Below are 15,663 nucleotides of genomic sequence, written 5' to 3' on the forward strand. Positions count from 1 at the left end.
GTTGTGGGTAGCTGGCGAGTGTCAGCCGACCCTGCGCCCCAGCTGCCCGGGTGCTTTTTCAATTTCTTTTTTTTGTTTGTTTGTTTCTTTAATTTCTCCCCTGACCAAGTTATTGGATTCATTCGTGAAACCATCTTAGGAAGATGATTTGTACCCTTTTCTAAATGGCTCCTGGAAAATACTATCTCTGAATTTGAGGTACAAACTGATATGTACAAATATGCTCGGTAACTATTTCTTTTAATTTAATCCCACCTCCTGAGGATAGATGGGAGGATCCTATGACTCAGAATGTAAATGAAACTCACCAGGTTAAAGAACCCCTTGAAACTGACAAGGTTAACAGGGCTTTTGCTCAGGAGTTATATAAACAGTAGCAGAAGCAGTAGAAAACAGATTCTCTGTTTACTAGTTTGTCTGCAAGTTATGCAGAGTATGCTGGGATTCTGCTTTTGGGAGGCATTGTTCATTCTGGGTTACCCTTTTAGTAATGCAGAATCTTGAGTCATCTGTTCAGTAAGTAATACAAATAACTCCAGTGGTCTATTAAGCTGTATTTTGGTCTGTTATCTGTGCCCTATCTGACTTAGATAAAAATTTATGGCTTTCCAGAAAATTTGTACAATAACAGCACTGTGAAATGATGGGTATTTTCAGGACTGTTCCACCTGACTTCCCAGCATGCACAAAACACATCCAAATACCATCATTCAATACAGTTAGAGCCAATCCATGCCCTTCCTTTTGATCTTACATATGACCCACTTCCTTTTCTGTTAATTTCTTTCTGAGTAGTGCTTCAGATTGATCCACAAACATGGTTTATTTCCCATTGGACGGTAAACACGGAAGGTTCATGACCCTGGTTGTAGTTGTGTCTGTTAGTTTTTATTGTCAACTTCACACCACCTTGAGTCACCAGAAAGGAGGAACTTAATCAGAAGAATTGCTTTAATCAGACTAACCTGTGGCCATGTCTGTGAGATACTGTCTTGAATGATGATTGATGTGGTAGGGCCCACTATCCTTAAGCTGTTGAGCCTAAGTTACAGGAAAAAAAAAAGCACTAGATGAGCATGAGACAGGAAACAAGCCAGTTAGCAGAATTACTTTATGGTTTCTGCTTCAGCTTCTAAACTGTCTTACCTCGGTGATGGACTGTGACTGAAAATATAAGCAAAAATACAATCTTTCCTTGTCTATGGTGTTTTGGTCACACTTAGTCATGATGCTTATAACAAAGAAATTAAAATATGACTCTCACCATTTCTTCCATGTGCATGAACAAATATCACATGACCTTCTCCCCTTCCTTCTGTATAGGTTGTGGTACATTGAGGTTGCTAAATATTGGACCAGACAAGAGACAGTGGATAGCATATCAATGCAGATATTCCTAGGAACACCTGTATATGGAGCATAACTGGGAAAATCCAAAACAGAATATTTAGCCCGTCTGTAATTTGACATTAGCTTCAAGGTAGATAGAAATTCTCATTGAGAGGGAGCAATGGGGGAGAAGGTGGGAAGGTGAGACTGGGAGAAGAGGAGAGAGAAGGGCTGTGACCAGAATATAAAGTGGATAAATAAATAAATTAACAACAACAACAACTCCTACATGTGGGAAGTATAGATATAAGGGCTCTTGAATTATGAATAGAAGAATAAAAATGAGGACAGCTTAGCATTTATTAAAAACTGTCAACAAAACTATAGGCAAAATATAGTAATTTGTTATTTTTATTTTTTATTATGAGAAACTTTCATTTTAATTCCTTCTATGATTTTATTTCTAATTATTTTCTTTATTTTTGAGATTATAATATAATTTTATTATTTTCCATTTACTTTTTCTCCTCTAAAACTTCCCACATGCTTCTTTTTATTTTCTGTCAGATTCATGATATATATTTTCACTGAAATGCTGATTGATAATATTATTGTATACCCTTAACAAAACCCAACAGGGAAACTGTTTTTTATACCATATACCCAAGCCAATAAGTCTCATGATAATTCTACTATATAAAAAAATGGAACCTGACTATTGCTTCTTTTTTTCTATTGCTCCATTTAAGGAGCAGAAGAATGAGGTGGCAGAGCTTTCTTAGTTACTCTCCAAGTGACTGAGCAGCTAATGTGGCAGGAAGACAGTGAGGGTAGCAGAGCCTGTTTTTAGGATCTAGAAGCAGTAGAGCCAAGCACCAACCCAGAGTTGCTCTTTGCTGTTGTACCTATGAGAATGGCAGTGGGCAAAGTCTGACCCAGAAGCATCCATGTCTCCATGTCCAGTAACCGGCTCCAGAAAATATATGTAGAAGAGCAGGCTGTGTGCTGCACGGTGAATAAAGAAAAAGCAGATGAATGTGATGGGAAGAACACTGCAATCAGAGAATAGGAAGTGTAGGAGTAATTTGAGGCATGCTGCAAATGGAGACAGTTTCAAAGGAACCCACTTTCAGATCTGGCCTTAAATTCAGTTTTCTCTTGCCCTCTCCTAGAATGGTAGAGAGTTGATTTCTGTTTAAGGCACTGATATTACCTTGGTTTTCCTCTGAGGTCATTGCCTTGGGACAAGGCCAGGGTAAGTTGAGTTGTTGAATTGGCATGGTTTAATACCTGACTAAGCTTTGTAAAAGCCTTGGCAATATTAACATTGTATGCAGACACTGCTCAAAGGAATGGTGCCCAAGGATATCAGAAAGACGCTGTTATTAAATCACACAGCAGTGTCCTCTTCTATTGTGTGAATAAGGTTAGGGTTTTGTAGCTCCAAATGTCCATTGCCCAGTAAATAATAGGGTTCTTTTTAAGAGTTTGTGGTGTGAAACCTCATCCTGGTGAGATGCGTTATGCTGACTACAGGGTGAGGCAGGGATTAATAGTGGATCAGAGTGAATTATGTATCATTTTCTACTGAATGGGACTGTCTTTCTGGTCTCCACGGTGAAGGGTGATAGAGGAGGGCCACAGAGAAGAAAGGATTGGTAAGAGGAGGAGAGGAATGGTGAAAACAAGTGTAGGACATGGTCATTGAGATAGACACTTATGGAATAACAATCAGAAAACCAGTGTTCATATACCCCAGTGTGTTTCCCTTCCTGCTACATGACATTGTATCAGTTACCCTGATCCACCTGAGCAGTAGAGTTACGACTCTTCATTAATACACAGTGGGTGGTGGTAGCTCCATTCTGATCCATCAGCCATTAGAGAAGCCCCTTGACTTCAATAACAATCTCCTTCATACCACCATGAAATTTGTAATGTTTTATTCCCAAATTCTTGAGAACTATAATAATGATAATAATAATGATAATAATAATGATAATAATAATAATAATAATAATACCACATTACTTTTGCTTAGATAGAAAAGAGCATATGGGTTTTCAAAACAATATAATTCCTATGCTAAAGATCCACATTGATAATACCTCTTAGTAAGTCTCCAATTCTAGTTCATAGTGGATTTCCCTGAAATTATCTCCTTCATTGAAGCCACCATCCCTGCTTTCATCTGATTGAAGATCTGTAAGAAAAAGAAGGAAACTGTTAAAGCTGTTAGTAGAGATGCTTGGACTGGTACAAATTGGGTCTATGCCTTTATTGTCAGTGGCAAGACTGGCTAGAGTATTATCAGCCTGCTCAGTCCAATTTGTAGTCTTAGTAAATAAATTATATCAAGAATGGGTTAAAATCCAATGCAATACAGTATTCAAATTAACAAAAAAAAAAAAAAAAAAAAGGAGGGGACACCTGAGATGTCTTAACCAATGTGGATACTTGCTGCTTAGCCAGATGATCTAAATTTGCTCACTATAATACATGGCAGGAGAGAAGTGAGCTCTATGACCTTTATGTATATGTCTTGGAATGGGAACACCCTCACATATAACAAGGGGGCATGCAAATAAATGTAAAAAGGAAGGAAACCAGACAGCAAAATATACTAAAAATTGATTTTAGGGCCTAGCAGATGCCTGGCTTGGGTGATGGTTTTAAGTTTCACACATATTGGGAATAGAAGAAAATAAATACAACAATAAAACAATAAAAGAAAGCTAGGTGCTTAGAAGTTTCAGCAACACAGGTGGTGAAAGGAATAGATCCTGGGAAGATGCACAGGAAGGAAAAACAAAAAAACAACCCCCCCCAAAAGAACCTCAGCCATAAATACAGTAAAACAAACAGAGCAAAACAAAAGCATGGGGACAAACACAACAGGAGCCCAGGAAGCAGGAATAGTGTGAGACTGGAGAGATGGTGGCTGAACTCATCTCAATCAATTTAGAGTCCATCTCACACCCAACTCAATCACAAGTCCATACCGTGTGTTTTAAACTATCTGAGTGAGCCCACATTCAATTTTGTACAACACATAAACTCAGACTTTCAACAGCAGATCAATGCTACCTGCAAAAGTGGAAGAGGTTCCTTTCTTTTTCTTCCTGTTACACACACACACACACACACACACACACACACACACACACACACACACACACACACACACACACACACACACGCGCGCACACACACACGCACACACACACTAAAACACACACCACACACTAAAACACAGACAGTGAGAGGGAGAGAAAGAGAGAGAGAGAGAGAGAGAGAGAGAGAGAGAGAGAGAGAGAGCGAGCAATGTATGAAGTTAAAACATGTTTTAGAATCCACACGTTAATGTTGAATTCCACAAGCCAAAAGCAATCATCCTTGAAGTAGTTTCCTTTAATTGCACGAAATGCAGTTCTGAATGCAGAGCAGATTAGAAGCAGAGATTCCACTTCAACCAAAGACAAATGCACTTACTATTTCCAACAATTAAAATCCAATTTCTTTAGCTTTTCCAGGATTAGTAGGAGTTTGATGCATTCCTGAGAGGTCTGACTTTTGCATTCCCAAAGCTACTGCCATGCCTGTGCTGGCAACCATTCATCTGTTTATTTCTCCTCCCCAGGGACAAAGCTATTTCAGAATATATATTCTCTATTTACAGAAAAATACTAGGGAAGTCTGGTTTTAAAAATAAACCTGGGAGACTTCTATTTTCTTTGTGCCAGCATGACTTGCGTGGTTCTAATGGTTGTGAATCAGAAAGAATAAAGTATTTGGCTTCTGGTCTCCTCCAAGAAGTAACTTCATGAAAGAATATATTGGAAGCTAATAAACAATGCATAAAATATGTGATGACTCTGTACAAGACTTCAAAGGACCTGCGGGGCTAAGTTGATTCCTTGCACAGAAAAATCAATATCCTGTAAACAGTAAAGAGGCAAAAATTTGAGGCAAACATCAGATATAATTCTGGAGAATCTATTTTCTGCTTGTTTTCTGGAACTATTGGCTAAATTTTGACGTAGATACTTTCACCCTAATTTAACACATTTTCTTTTTCCTTTTCCAGTGGTGATATTAAAGTTTACATTTTATGAATTGTTTTAGATCTGCTTTTATTTCAAAATAAAAGCAGAAGGAAACCAAAGAGTACATCTATATAAATTTGGTATATAATGAAAAATTTCTAAACATGTAGATAAAGGTAATACTACATATAAATTCAATATAAATTTTATCACAAATAACTGTGACTAATTTCTTTTTATTAGATATTTTCTTTATTTACATTTTAAATGCTATCACCTTTTCTTTTTTTTCCCTTCCAAAAACTGCCTATCACACTATCCTCTGCTTGCTTACCAACCCACCCACACCTGCTTCCCTGTCCTGGCAATCCCCTACAATGGGACATTGATCCTTCTCAGGACCAAGGGTCTCTCCTTCCACTGATGTCCAACAAGGCCATACTGTGCTACATGTACAGCTGGAGCCATGGGTCCCACCATATATACTCTTTGATTGATGGTTTAGTCCCTGGGAGCTCTGGGGGTACTGGTTGGTTCATATTGTTGTTCCTCCTATGGGGTTGCAAGATCCCTCAGCTCCGTCTGTCCTTTCTCTAACTCTTCCATTAGGGACCCTGCACTTACTCCAAAGGTTGGCTGAGAACATCAACCTCTGTATTTGTCAGGCACTGGCAAAGTCTCTCAGGAGACAGCTATATCAGGCTCTTCTCAGCAAGCACTTTTTAGCATCCATAATAGTGTCTGGGTTTGGTGACTGTATATAGGTTGGATCCCCAGGTGGGGCAGTCCCTGGATGGTCTTTCCTTCAGTCTCTGCTCCACATTTTCTCTCTGTATCTCCACCCATGGAAATTTTGTTGCCTCTTCTAAGAAGGACTAAGGTATCCATACTTTGGTCTTCCTTCTTCTTGAGCTTCATTCAGTCTGTGAATTGTATCTTGGGTATTCTGAGCTTCTGGACTAATATCCAGTTATCAGTGAATGCATACCATGTGTGTTCTTTTGTGACTGGGTTACCTCATTCAGGTTGATATTTTCTAGTACCCTCCATTTACCTAAGAATTTCATGAATTCATTGTTTTTAATAGCTGAGTAGTATTCCACTGGGTAAATGTAGCACATTATCTCTATTAATTCCCCTTAAGGGACATCTGGGTTTTTTCTAGCTTCTGGCTATTATATATATAAGACTACTATGAATATAGTGGAGCATGTGTCTTTACTACATGTTGGAACATCTTCTGGGTATATGTCCAGGAGTGGTATAGCTGGGTCTTCAGTTAGTACTATGTCCAATTTTCTGAGGAACTACCAAACTGTTTTCCAGAGAGGTTGTCCCAGCTTGCAATCCCACCAACAATGGAGGAATGTTTCTCTTTCTCCACATTCTCACCAGCATCTGCTGTCACCTTAGTTTCTGATCTTAGACATTTTCACTGGTTTGAGGTGGGATCTCAGGGTTGTTTTGACTCCCTGATAACTAAGGATATTGAACATTTCCTTAGGTGCTTTTCATCCATTCAATATTCCTCAGCTGAGAATTCTTTGTTGGATTTTAGTCTATGCCTATAGCAGATCCTCTGCCACAGGGCTCCATACCCAAATATATCCTGGAGGGAGAGAGCCTTCCAGGAGTGCAGACAGGACTGTGAGTACATGTAGGACCATCACTGCTATTCAGAGTCCACCCTTCTGGAACCATCAGGACATAGGAACCTAAGGGAAGCCCGGAGTGGGAGCTTTCCAGTCTCTGTCTGCACCCAGAGCTGATCCTGTGCTACAGAGCTACATACACAAATACCACCAGGATTGAGCTGGTTTTCCAGGAGTGTCTAAACACCTGTGAGCACAGGTAAGACAACCACTTCTCTTCAAATTCCTGGCCCAAGAGGGACACTCAGAGAGCAAGGACACGGGAACCATGGATCAGCTGGGGACAAGATGCTTCTGGTCTCTGTCTGCATCCCAGAACTGACCCTATACCACAGCTCTCCATACCCAAATTCCTCCTGGAGAGAACTGCTCTACCAAGAGGACTAACATACAGGCTTGCAGAATGGACAAGCCAATGTCAAAAACAGAAAGACCAGCTAACACCAGAGATAACCAGATGGCAAAAGGCAAGCACAAGAACATAAGCAATAGAAACCAAGGCTACTTGACATCATCATCAGAATCCAGTTTTCCCATCACAGCAAACCCTTGTTACCCCAGCACACCAGAATAGCAAGACTATGATTTAAAATTTCTTCTCATGATGATGATAGAGGAGTTTAAAAGGCAAGTAAAAAATCCCTTAAGGATCTGCAGGAGCCATCTTGGCTCCAGGACTCCACAGAAAGCTGTCTGCACAGGCAAGAGTGTGGACCACAGAAGCTAATAGCTTCTGGGACAGGCAAGAGCCACAGAGCTTCTGAGGCAGCGCCATTTTCGGGCTTCAGACATCCAGCCACCTCCCGGCCAGAGCACAGGTGTCTGCCCAGCCCGGGAGGCTCTAGCCTCAGGATCCGCGGAGCCATTTTGGTTCCCGGACTCCACAGAAAGTAGTCTGCACAGGTGAAAGTGTGGACTACTGAAATTAACAGCTTCTGGGACAGACCAAAGCAACACAGCTTCTGGGAAAGGTCCTGTTTTGGCCCTTCATCTTTGGCCAGGAGGAGGTCCAAATGCCAGATAACTGTGCACCTTCCCTGTAAGAGGTGAGCTTGCCTGCAGAGACTGCTCTGACCACTGAAACTCAGAGGAGAGAGCGAGCCTCCCAGGTCTGCTGATAGAGGGTAACAGAATCACCAGAGGAACAATCTCTAAACAGAGACAACTATAACAACTAACTCCAGAGATTACCAGATGGCTAAAGGTAAACATAAGAATCTTACTAACAGAAACCAAGACCACTCACCATCATCAGAACCCAGCACTCCTACTTTACCTATTCAGTCTGTTAGTTTTATTGGGGAATTGAGTCCATTGATGTCAAGTGATATTAAGGAATAGTGATTTTTGCTTCCTGTTATTTTTGTTATAGGTGAAATTATGTTTTTGTGGCTATCTTCTTTTAGGTTTGTTGAAAGAAAATTGTTTTCTTGCTTTTTCTAGAGTGTAATTTCCCTCCCTGTGTTGGACTTTCCACCTATTATCCTTTGTAGGACTGGATTCATGGAATGATACTGTTTAAATTTGTTTTTGTCATGAAATATCTTGGTTTCTCCATTATGTTAATTGAGAGTTTTGTTGGGTATAGTAGCCTGGGCTAGCATTTGTGTTCTCTCAGGGTCTGTATGACATCTGCCCAGGATCTTCTAGATTTCATAGTCTGGTGAGAAGTCTGGTGTAATTCTGATAGGTCTGCCTTTCTATGTTACTTGAACTTTTTCCCTTACTGTTTTTAATATTCTTTGTTTGTGTAGTGAATTTGGTGTTTTGATTATTTTGTGATGGGAGGAATTTCTTTTCTGCTCTAATCCATTTGCAGTTCTGTAGGCTTCTTGGATGTTCATGGGTATCTCTTTCTTTAGATTAAGGAAGTTTTCTTCTATAACTTTGTTGAAGATATTTCCTGGCCCTTTAAGTGGGGGAATCGTCACTCTCTTCTACACATATCATCCTTAGGTTTCATCTTCTCATTGTGTCCTGGATTTCCTGGATGTTTTGGGTTAGGAACTTTTTGATTTTTGCATTTTCATTGACTGTTGTGTCAATGTTTTCTATGATATCTTCTGTATATGAGATTCTCTCTTCCATCTCTTGTATTCTGTTTGTGATGCTTGCATCTATGACTCCTTGTTGCTTTCTAACTCCATGGTTGTCTCTCTTTGCAATTTCTTTATTGTTTCTATTTCCATTTTAGATCTTGTATGGTTTTGTCCATTTCCTTTGCCTGTTTGATTGTGTTTTCCTATAATTCTTTAAATGATTTTTGTGTTTCCTCTTTAAGGGCTTCTACTTGCTTACCTGTGTTTTCCTGTATTTCTTTAAGGGACTTATTTATGTACTTCTTAAAGTCCTCTGTCACCATCATGAGAAGTGAGTTTAGATCCTCATCTTGCATTTCCAGTGTAATGGTGTATCCAGGACTTGCTGGGGGTGGAGTTGGGGCGCTGGGAATTGGTCTGATGATGCCAAGTAGCCTTGGTTTCTTTTGCTTATGTTCTTATGCTTGCCTCCTGCCATCCAATTATTTCTAGTGCTATCTACTTTCTCTATGTCTGAATGGAGCCTGTCCTTTTTGTGATCCTGGTTGTGTCAGAACTCCTCAGAGTTCAGCTGTCCCCATGATCCTGTGATTCCGGGATCATGTGATCCTGAAATCCTGAGTGTGTTAGAGCTCCTAGGATTCATTTCCCTCTTTGACCCTGAGATACTGTTGTGACAAAGCTCCTGGGATCCTGTGGTCCTGGACACGTCAGAGTGCCTGGAAGTATAGCTTCTTCTGGGTGTTGTGGGACTGGGTAAGGAGTTAGTGCCCAAGTTCTCTTCAGTGTGCCTCTGATCCTATGATCCTAGGAGTTTTAGAGTGCCTTGGAGTGGAGATTCCTCTGGGCGTTGTGGGACTGGTTATGAAGTTCATGCCCAAGGTCTACTCAGAGCACTGGTCTAGACCAGAAGGAAACCTTGCCACTGGTTGATCAGAGTTCCTGGGTGCCCAGGTCCCACTAGTCCCAGTTACTTCCAGTGTTGGGGCTGATGCTGTCTTTTCTTCACCCTGATACTGTGATCCTGTGAGGGTTAGAGAGTCTGGGAGTGGATCTTCCTTTGAGTATTGTGGGGCTGGCTGAGGAGTTTGCACTGAAGGTCTGCTCAGGGAACCAGCACAAACTGGAAGGACTTTATATTTCTTCATAATTATTTTCTTCCTTTTTTAGTGTCTCTAGCTATTTGAATATATTTTCTTAGGGATTTATTCATGTCTTCTTTGAAAGCTTGATCATTTTCATAAGACTGGATATAAGATTATCTTCTTGCCCTTCAGTTTCCTTAGGATACCCAAGGTTTGTTGCAGCAATGTAGGTGGGATCTAGTGGCACCATATTCACCTGGGTCTTGTTGATTGTGTTCTTATGCTGTCCTTTTAGAATCTGTTATTCCCTGGTGCTCACTGGGTGATCCTGATACTGGCAGGACTTCTTGGGATGATGTGAGTTGTTTACCAGACAATGGAGATCAAAGTACCTGACTGGCTGGCTGTGCCTCAGGAAGATCCCACTCTGTAGGGTGTATCCTGTGTGGATCCTACTCTGGAGGCTCTGTCCCAGTTGGAGCCACTGGGGATTGAGGGTTGATCCTACTGATATAGGATTGGTGGATCAGGTTTTCAAGATGGTTAGTCTTGCCACCTCCCTCACAAGGTTTCCATGGGGAAGCAGGACACCTTTGGGTCCTGCAAGACTCATCTAGGCTGAAGAGGGATCCCAGAGCTAGAAAATGAGGCTCTAGAGACCCAGTGCAACTCACCTCTACCTAAACCCACTTTTTTAACAAACAAATATTTAAACCTCACGTTTCTAATTAACATACCTGCAATTATCTGAAACACAGCTTTGTAGTATTTGTCTGGATAAACAATTATGATCCTATGTTAATATTCTTTTCAAATAGCACATCTGTTTCTCCCAATAGGCTACATAGAAAATTTACCTTGAATGGTACATTTCAAATCAGTTTTCAATAAGGTCTGTTTAGATGTTGTGGAATCATTTTGAATGTTCCAAAGACTCAATTGTGTTCAAAATTTTTAAATGGGAAAATAAAGTTGCCTTTGTAAGTTTAGCTAGATGTTTTATAGATTGGTCCTTTCTCTTGTCACTATCTTCATCATTCACCATCCTACTCTTTCCATACATCTTTTCTTGAGTTCTATTTTGCAGTGGGTATATTGCCAAAGACCCACAAAAAGATGGACCAATTCATGGAAGATTCAAAAAAAAATACATTGCTACAGCTCATTGATTATTAAGTCCTGTAACCTGTCTTTTGCTGTTATAACAGAATATCTGAGATAGAATCGTGTATAACAAACACTTGTTGGCTGATATCTCTAGGGAATTAGATATCTGATATCAAGGTGACACTATATAGCAAGGCCAACATGCTGAATCACTATGTGACAGAAGGAAAGAGGAGAGAAACTGCACTTCTAAAACACTAGACCCATAATGGCAGTGAAGCTTTCAAAGATCCTGACTCTTATTTTATATGCATGGATGTTAATTTCAATGATAATTTTGGTGCGCACAAATATTCAAACCAGTTATTTATATGGTATATGCTAAGGGTGAAGACTAAGCTTCTCCATCTAAAATCCAGTCTCTATTGATTAATGTGAACACGAAGAGACTGATTTCATGGTATGTATTTGTCCATGGCCTCATCTTATTTATTATTATCAAAACAGCCTCAGAAAATACCTCACCAGAGAAAGCTAAAAAATTATCTATTGAAGTTCCTACCTAACTCCTGTTAGTACATATGAGACTATTCTATTTTACTTCCTGTAACATAACTGAGCATATGTGTAATTATTACATTTCCCACTTGCTTACACACAAGTCATAGTAAGAAATGGAAAGTTATCCTGCTTTGAGAGACATATTTATTGCAAGTATTCATGGAAGCTGAAATGGATAAATAAATCACATCCTGTAAGACATGTTGTGAGGCTTTGCTGAAATGCTCAACTAAAGGGAAAGATGGGTAGCTGGATTTGTAACTCAAATAATGCTTCCTGAGAATTTTTGTTTATAATATTTACTAGTATTGTGAGATTGAATGCACCCACCAGGGCTCATTTTCTCCATCAATAAAAGGAAGTCATGTGTGTGGGGTTTCAGAAGTAACTGCAAATACACACACCGAAAAATAGCTCCCTAGCTTCTCCAGAGCAAATGGTTAATAAAATAGAGTGCTTATAATATAAGTTTCCTATTTGTAAATGTTTTTTTTTCTGGCCTATAGAATCTGACTTTTCCTGCTCTTGCAATCTTTTCAGATAACTGTGATGACCCATTGACCTCCTTCCTCTCACTGAGGGCTTTCTCCAGCTCCTCAGATCTCACTGGAAGGTCCAGCCCAGCTCAACTCAACTGGAGAATGGGTAAGTATAATGACTAAACCTACAACACATGTCTTACATGAGGACATCATGAGTGCTTAGGAGAGAGAAAGTGCTCAGTCTACATACAGGTTACATCCAAAGTCACAGTCCAGAAGGAAATCTTGGAGTTTAATTTCTTCCCAGCATGTAATAGGCAACATGTTCCTCCAACCCAAAGATTCACCAAGGAATTCATTGTGTTTTGTTGTTGTTGTTGTTTGAGGTACTGATTCTTTAACCCACGGAATCATTCATGTTAAGAATATGTTCTCTCATGGGACCACATAGGTATCTTGTGGAATTCTTTGTATAGATTTGTATGTGTGCATAAACTTGCTTATGTACTGATAGCATGTGAGTGTATGCACGTTATTACATATTTGCAATTGTATGTTGTGTTAGGGGCAGAGGACAACCTTGAGTGGTATTTCTTAGGTGTCATATACTCATATGTGGATGGGTGTCACACTAGCCTGGAGCTTGAAGTTTAGGTGGCCTGAATTCCTATTTCTGCTTTCCAGAGGTGTAATTAGAAGCATGCACTACTAGATTTTTTTTTTAATAACATAGGTTCTGTGGGATCAAACTCAGGTTGTCAAGCTTGTATGTAAGATGTAAGCACTCCATCCATTGAGCCATCCCCAACACTGTGAATTTTTCTTTGTTTCTTTTTCTTTCTTTCTTTCTTTCTTTCTTTCTTTCTTTCTTTCTTTCTTTCTTTCTTTCTTTCTTTCTTTCTTTCTCTTTTCTTTCTTTCTCTTTCTCTCTTTCTCTCTTTCTTTCTCTCTCTCTTTCTTTCTTTCTTTCTTTCTTTCTTTCTTTCTTTCTTTCTTTCTTTCTTTCTTTCTTTCTTCCTCTCTCTNGTGAGCCACTGTACCAATTAAAGTCATTATTGCCCTCTTTCTTTCTCTCTCTCTTTCTTTCTTTCTTTCTTTCTTTCTTTCTTTCTTTCTTTCTTTCTTTCTTTCTTTCTTTCTTCCTCTCTCTCTCTTTCTCTCTTTCTCTATCTCTTTTTTTTCTCATTGTAAGATGTACTGAAGAGGATCTTTTAAAAATATTTGTTTTATTGTATGTATTTAATATGTCAGCATAAATATCTATAAAATAATGTTTCCTGGTAAGTTGGATTATTTACAAAATATCTCAAAATATTTAATTTTATTGTGAGATTAATATTATTATTTTGAAGTATACATTACATGTACTTAGTTAAAAGCAAATGCAAATAATATGTAACCATACCAGCTAGAGAGTACTGTGAACAAATACTTGGTCTGGTTAAACTGAAGTAGTTACACTTGAATGTAAAGTCTCTAATGTAGAGACTCTAATGAAAAGATAACTTAGATAATATAATGTTGGATATTTAGCAATATTTTCATCATATTTTGATATTGATTTTATGATATATAAAGATTGATATAGAAAACAAAATTGACCCCTTTGGTAAAGAACTTAACTTATAAAGTTCTAAAATTTGGTTAATATTATAAACTTGTTCTTAATTAAAAGATAATTGAGTGTCAGGATTAGGTACTGAGGGTATTTCAGAAGCATAACAGCTGGTGTTCGGAGCCCTAGGACCATATAGATTCTAGCAGGGTGTGGCAGCTGCCTGCAGTGCCAGCATTCAGGAGGCATTGACAGCAATGTCTAGAGAAAGCTGACAAAAAAACTAGTCAAATAGTGTGTTTCTGGTCTACAAGAGAGATGACTCCAACATATAAAGTAATGAGCAATTGAGGAATACCAGCTAGCGTTTCCTTTCTGTCCCTTTCATAAAAACACTATGACTAAAAGCAACTTAGGGAAGAAAGGGTTTATTCAACCTTCCAGATTAAAATTCATCACCGAAGGAAACCTGGGCAGGAATTCAAGCAGGAATCTGAAGTCAGGGCTGCTTGCTGTTGCATTACTTCCAACCAGAGATCTCACTCACTACCAAGGAAGTATAGCAGAAACCATGGAGGAGTGTAATGCTGCCTGATGGTTTGGTGACAGCCTTAACAAGCTTGTTAGTACAGTCTAGGACTACCTGTCCACAGGAGATGGTATTGTCCACAGTGTGCTGCATTTCCTACATCTGTTAGCAATGAATAAATCCTATTAGACATATCCTTAGGCACAATCCAGTCAATCACTCAAGAATCTTTTCTTATGTGATTCTAGGCTATGTAAGGTTGATGGTTAAAGCTATTGAGGGTGACATTGATGCCAACTTTGGCCTTTTTAACATATAAACAAGTGCATATAAACCCATATATATTCACACACACACAGTGTCTCTCATGTGTACACATATACACATATCATACACACATAGATACATTTTTATATGCAAGTATAGTATATCCATTGACCTTTTCTCATTCATGCAAACTCATGACTTTATGTCACACACGTGTATTATGATGCTTCTTATATTTTTCTATTTTGATTTACGTTTGCATTCTGAAAAACATTTTAGTCCGTTATTGAAGTATTGACATTGTAAACCGCAATGGTTTTAATTTGTTAACACTTCAATACTTTGTAATTTTCAATCTCCATCGATTCTGATTTATAGATTTATTTTTTACTCTCATAGTTTATTTCATGCTATGTGTTACAAGTTTGCTATTATAATAGTATCCATAACCAAAAGGTCAGTCATAATTTATTTGAAAATGTTCCTAAGGGGGAAAAAAGAAGAGAAAAATTCCATCTAAGAATATAGACATCTCTCATCTTATGTGTTTGTTGGAAACAAAAATTTTCTTAAACAATGAATAGGAATATTTCTCTTGTCATTGTTCCCAAACAATGCTGTACATCAATTGTTATTTATTTAGCACATGCAACATACTAGATGTTGGGATGAATGATTATTCTGTCATTTTATACCAAAATCTTGAACATCTATGGATGTTATTATGCAGTCGATTCTGGAACTGAGCCCTTGGGATAGCCTTCTAAAAGGAAAAAAAAAATCCATCATAGCACTGTGGAAAAACTAATGATGTAATAACTTTCTAAAAAATTCTATTTGATTAATCTTATAAATTAGTATCAAATTTTGTTAATTAGGGATTTATTTCATTTACATTTCCAATGCTATCCCAAAAGTCCCCCACACAATCCGCCACCCATTCCCCTACCCACCCAATCCCAATTCTTGGCCCTGGCGTTCCCCTGTACTGAGGCATATAAAGTTTGCACG

At 38.8% G+C, this 15,663-nt stretch overlaps 1 protein-coding gene across 1 annotated transcript in view; it reads left to right on the forward strand.

Annotated features, from left to right (window-relative positions):
• Positions 1-15,663, forward strand: part of LOC110312287 (contactin-associated protein like 5-3) — a 579,184-nt gene that overhangs the window by 85,243 nt on the left and 478,278 nt on the right. The window contains exon 2 of the mRNA XM_029470910.1: positions 12,360-12,464. Coding sequence (XP_029326770.1) covers positions 12,360-12,464 — 105 coding nt within the window. The remainder of the gene's footprint in view (positions 1-12,359; positions 12,465-15,663) is intronic.

The sequence above is a fragment of the Mus caroli genome, chromosome 17 (assembly GCF_900094665.2).
Source record: "Mus caroli chromosome 17, CAROLI_EIJ_v1.1, whole genome shotgun sequence".
Lineage (NCBI taxonomy): Eukaryota > Metazoa > Chordata > Mammalia > Rodentia > Muridae > Mus > Mus caroli.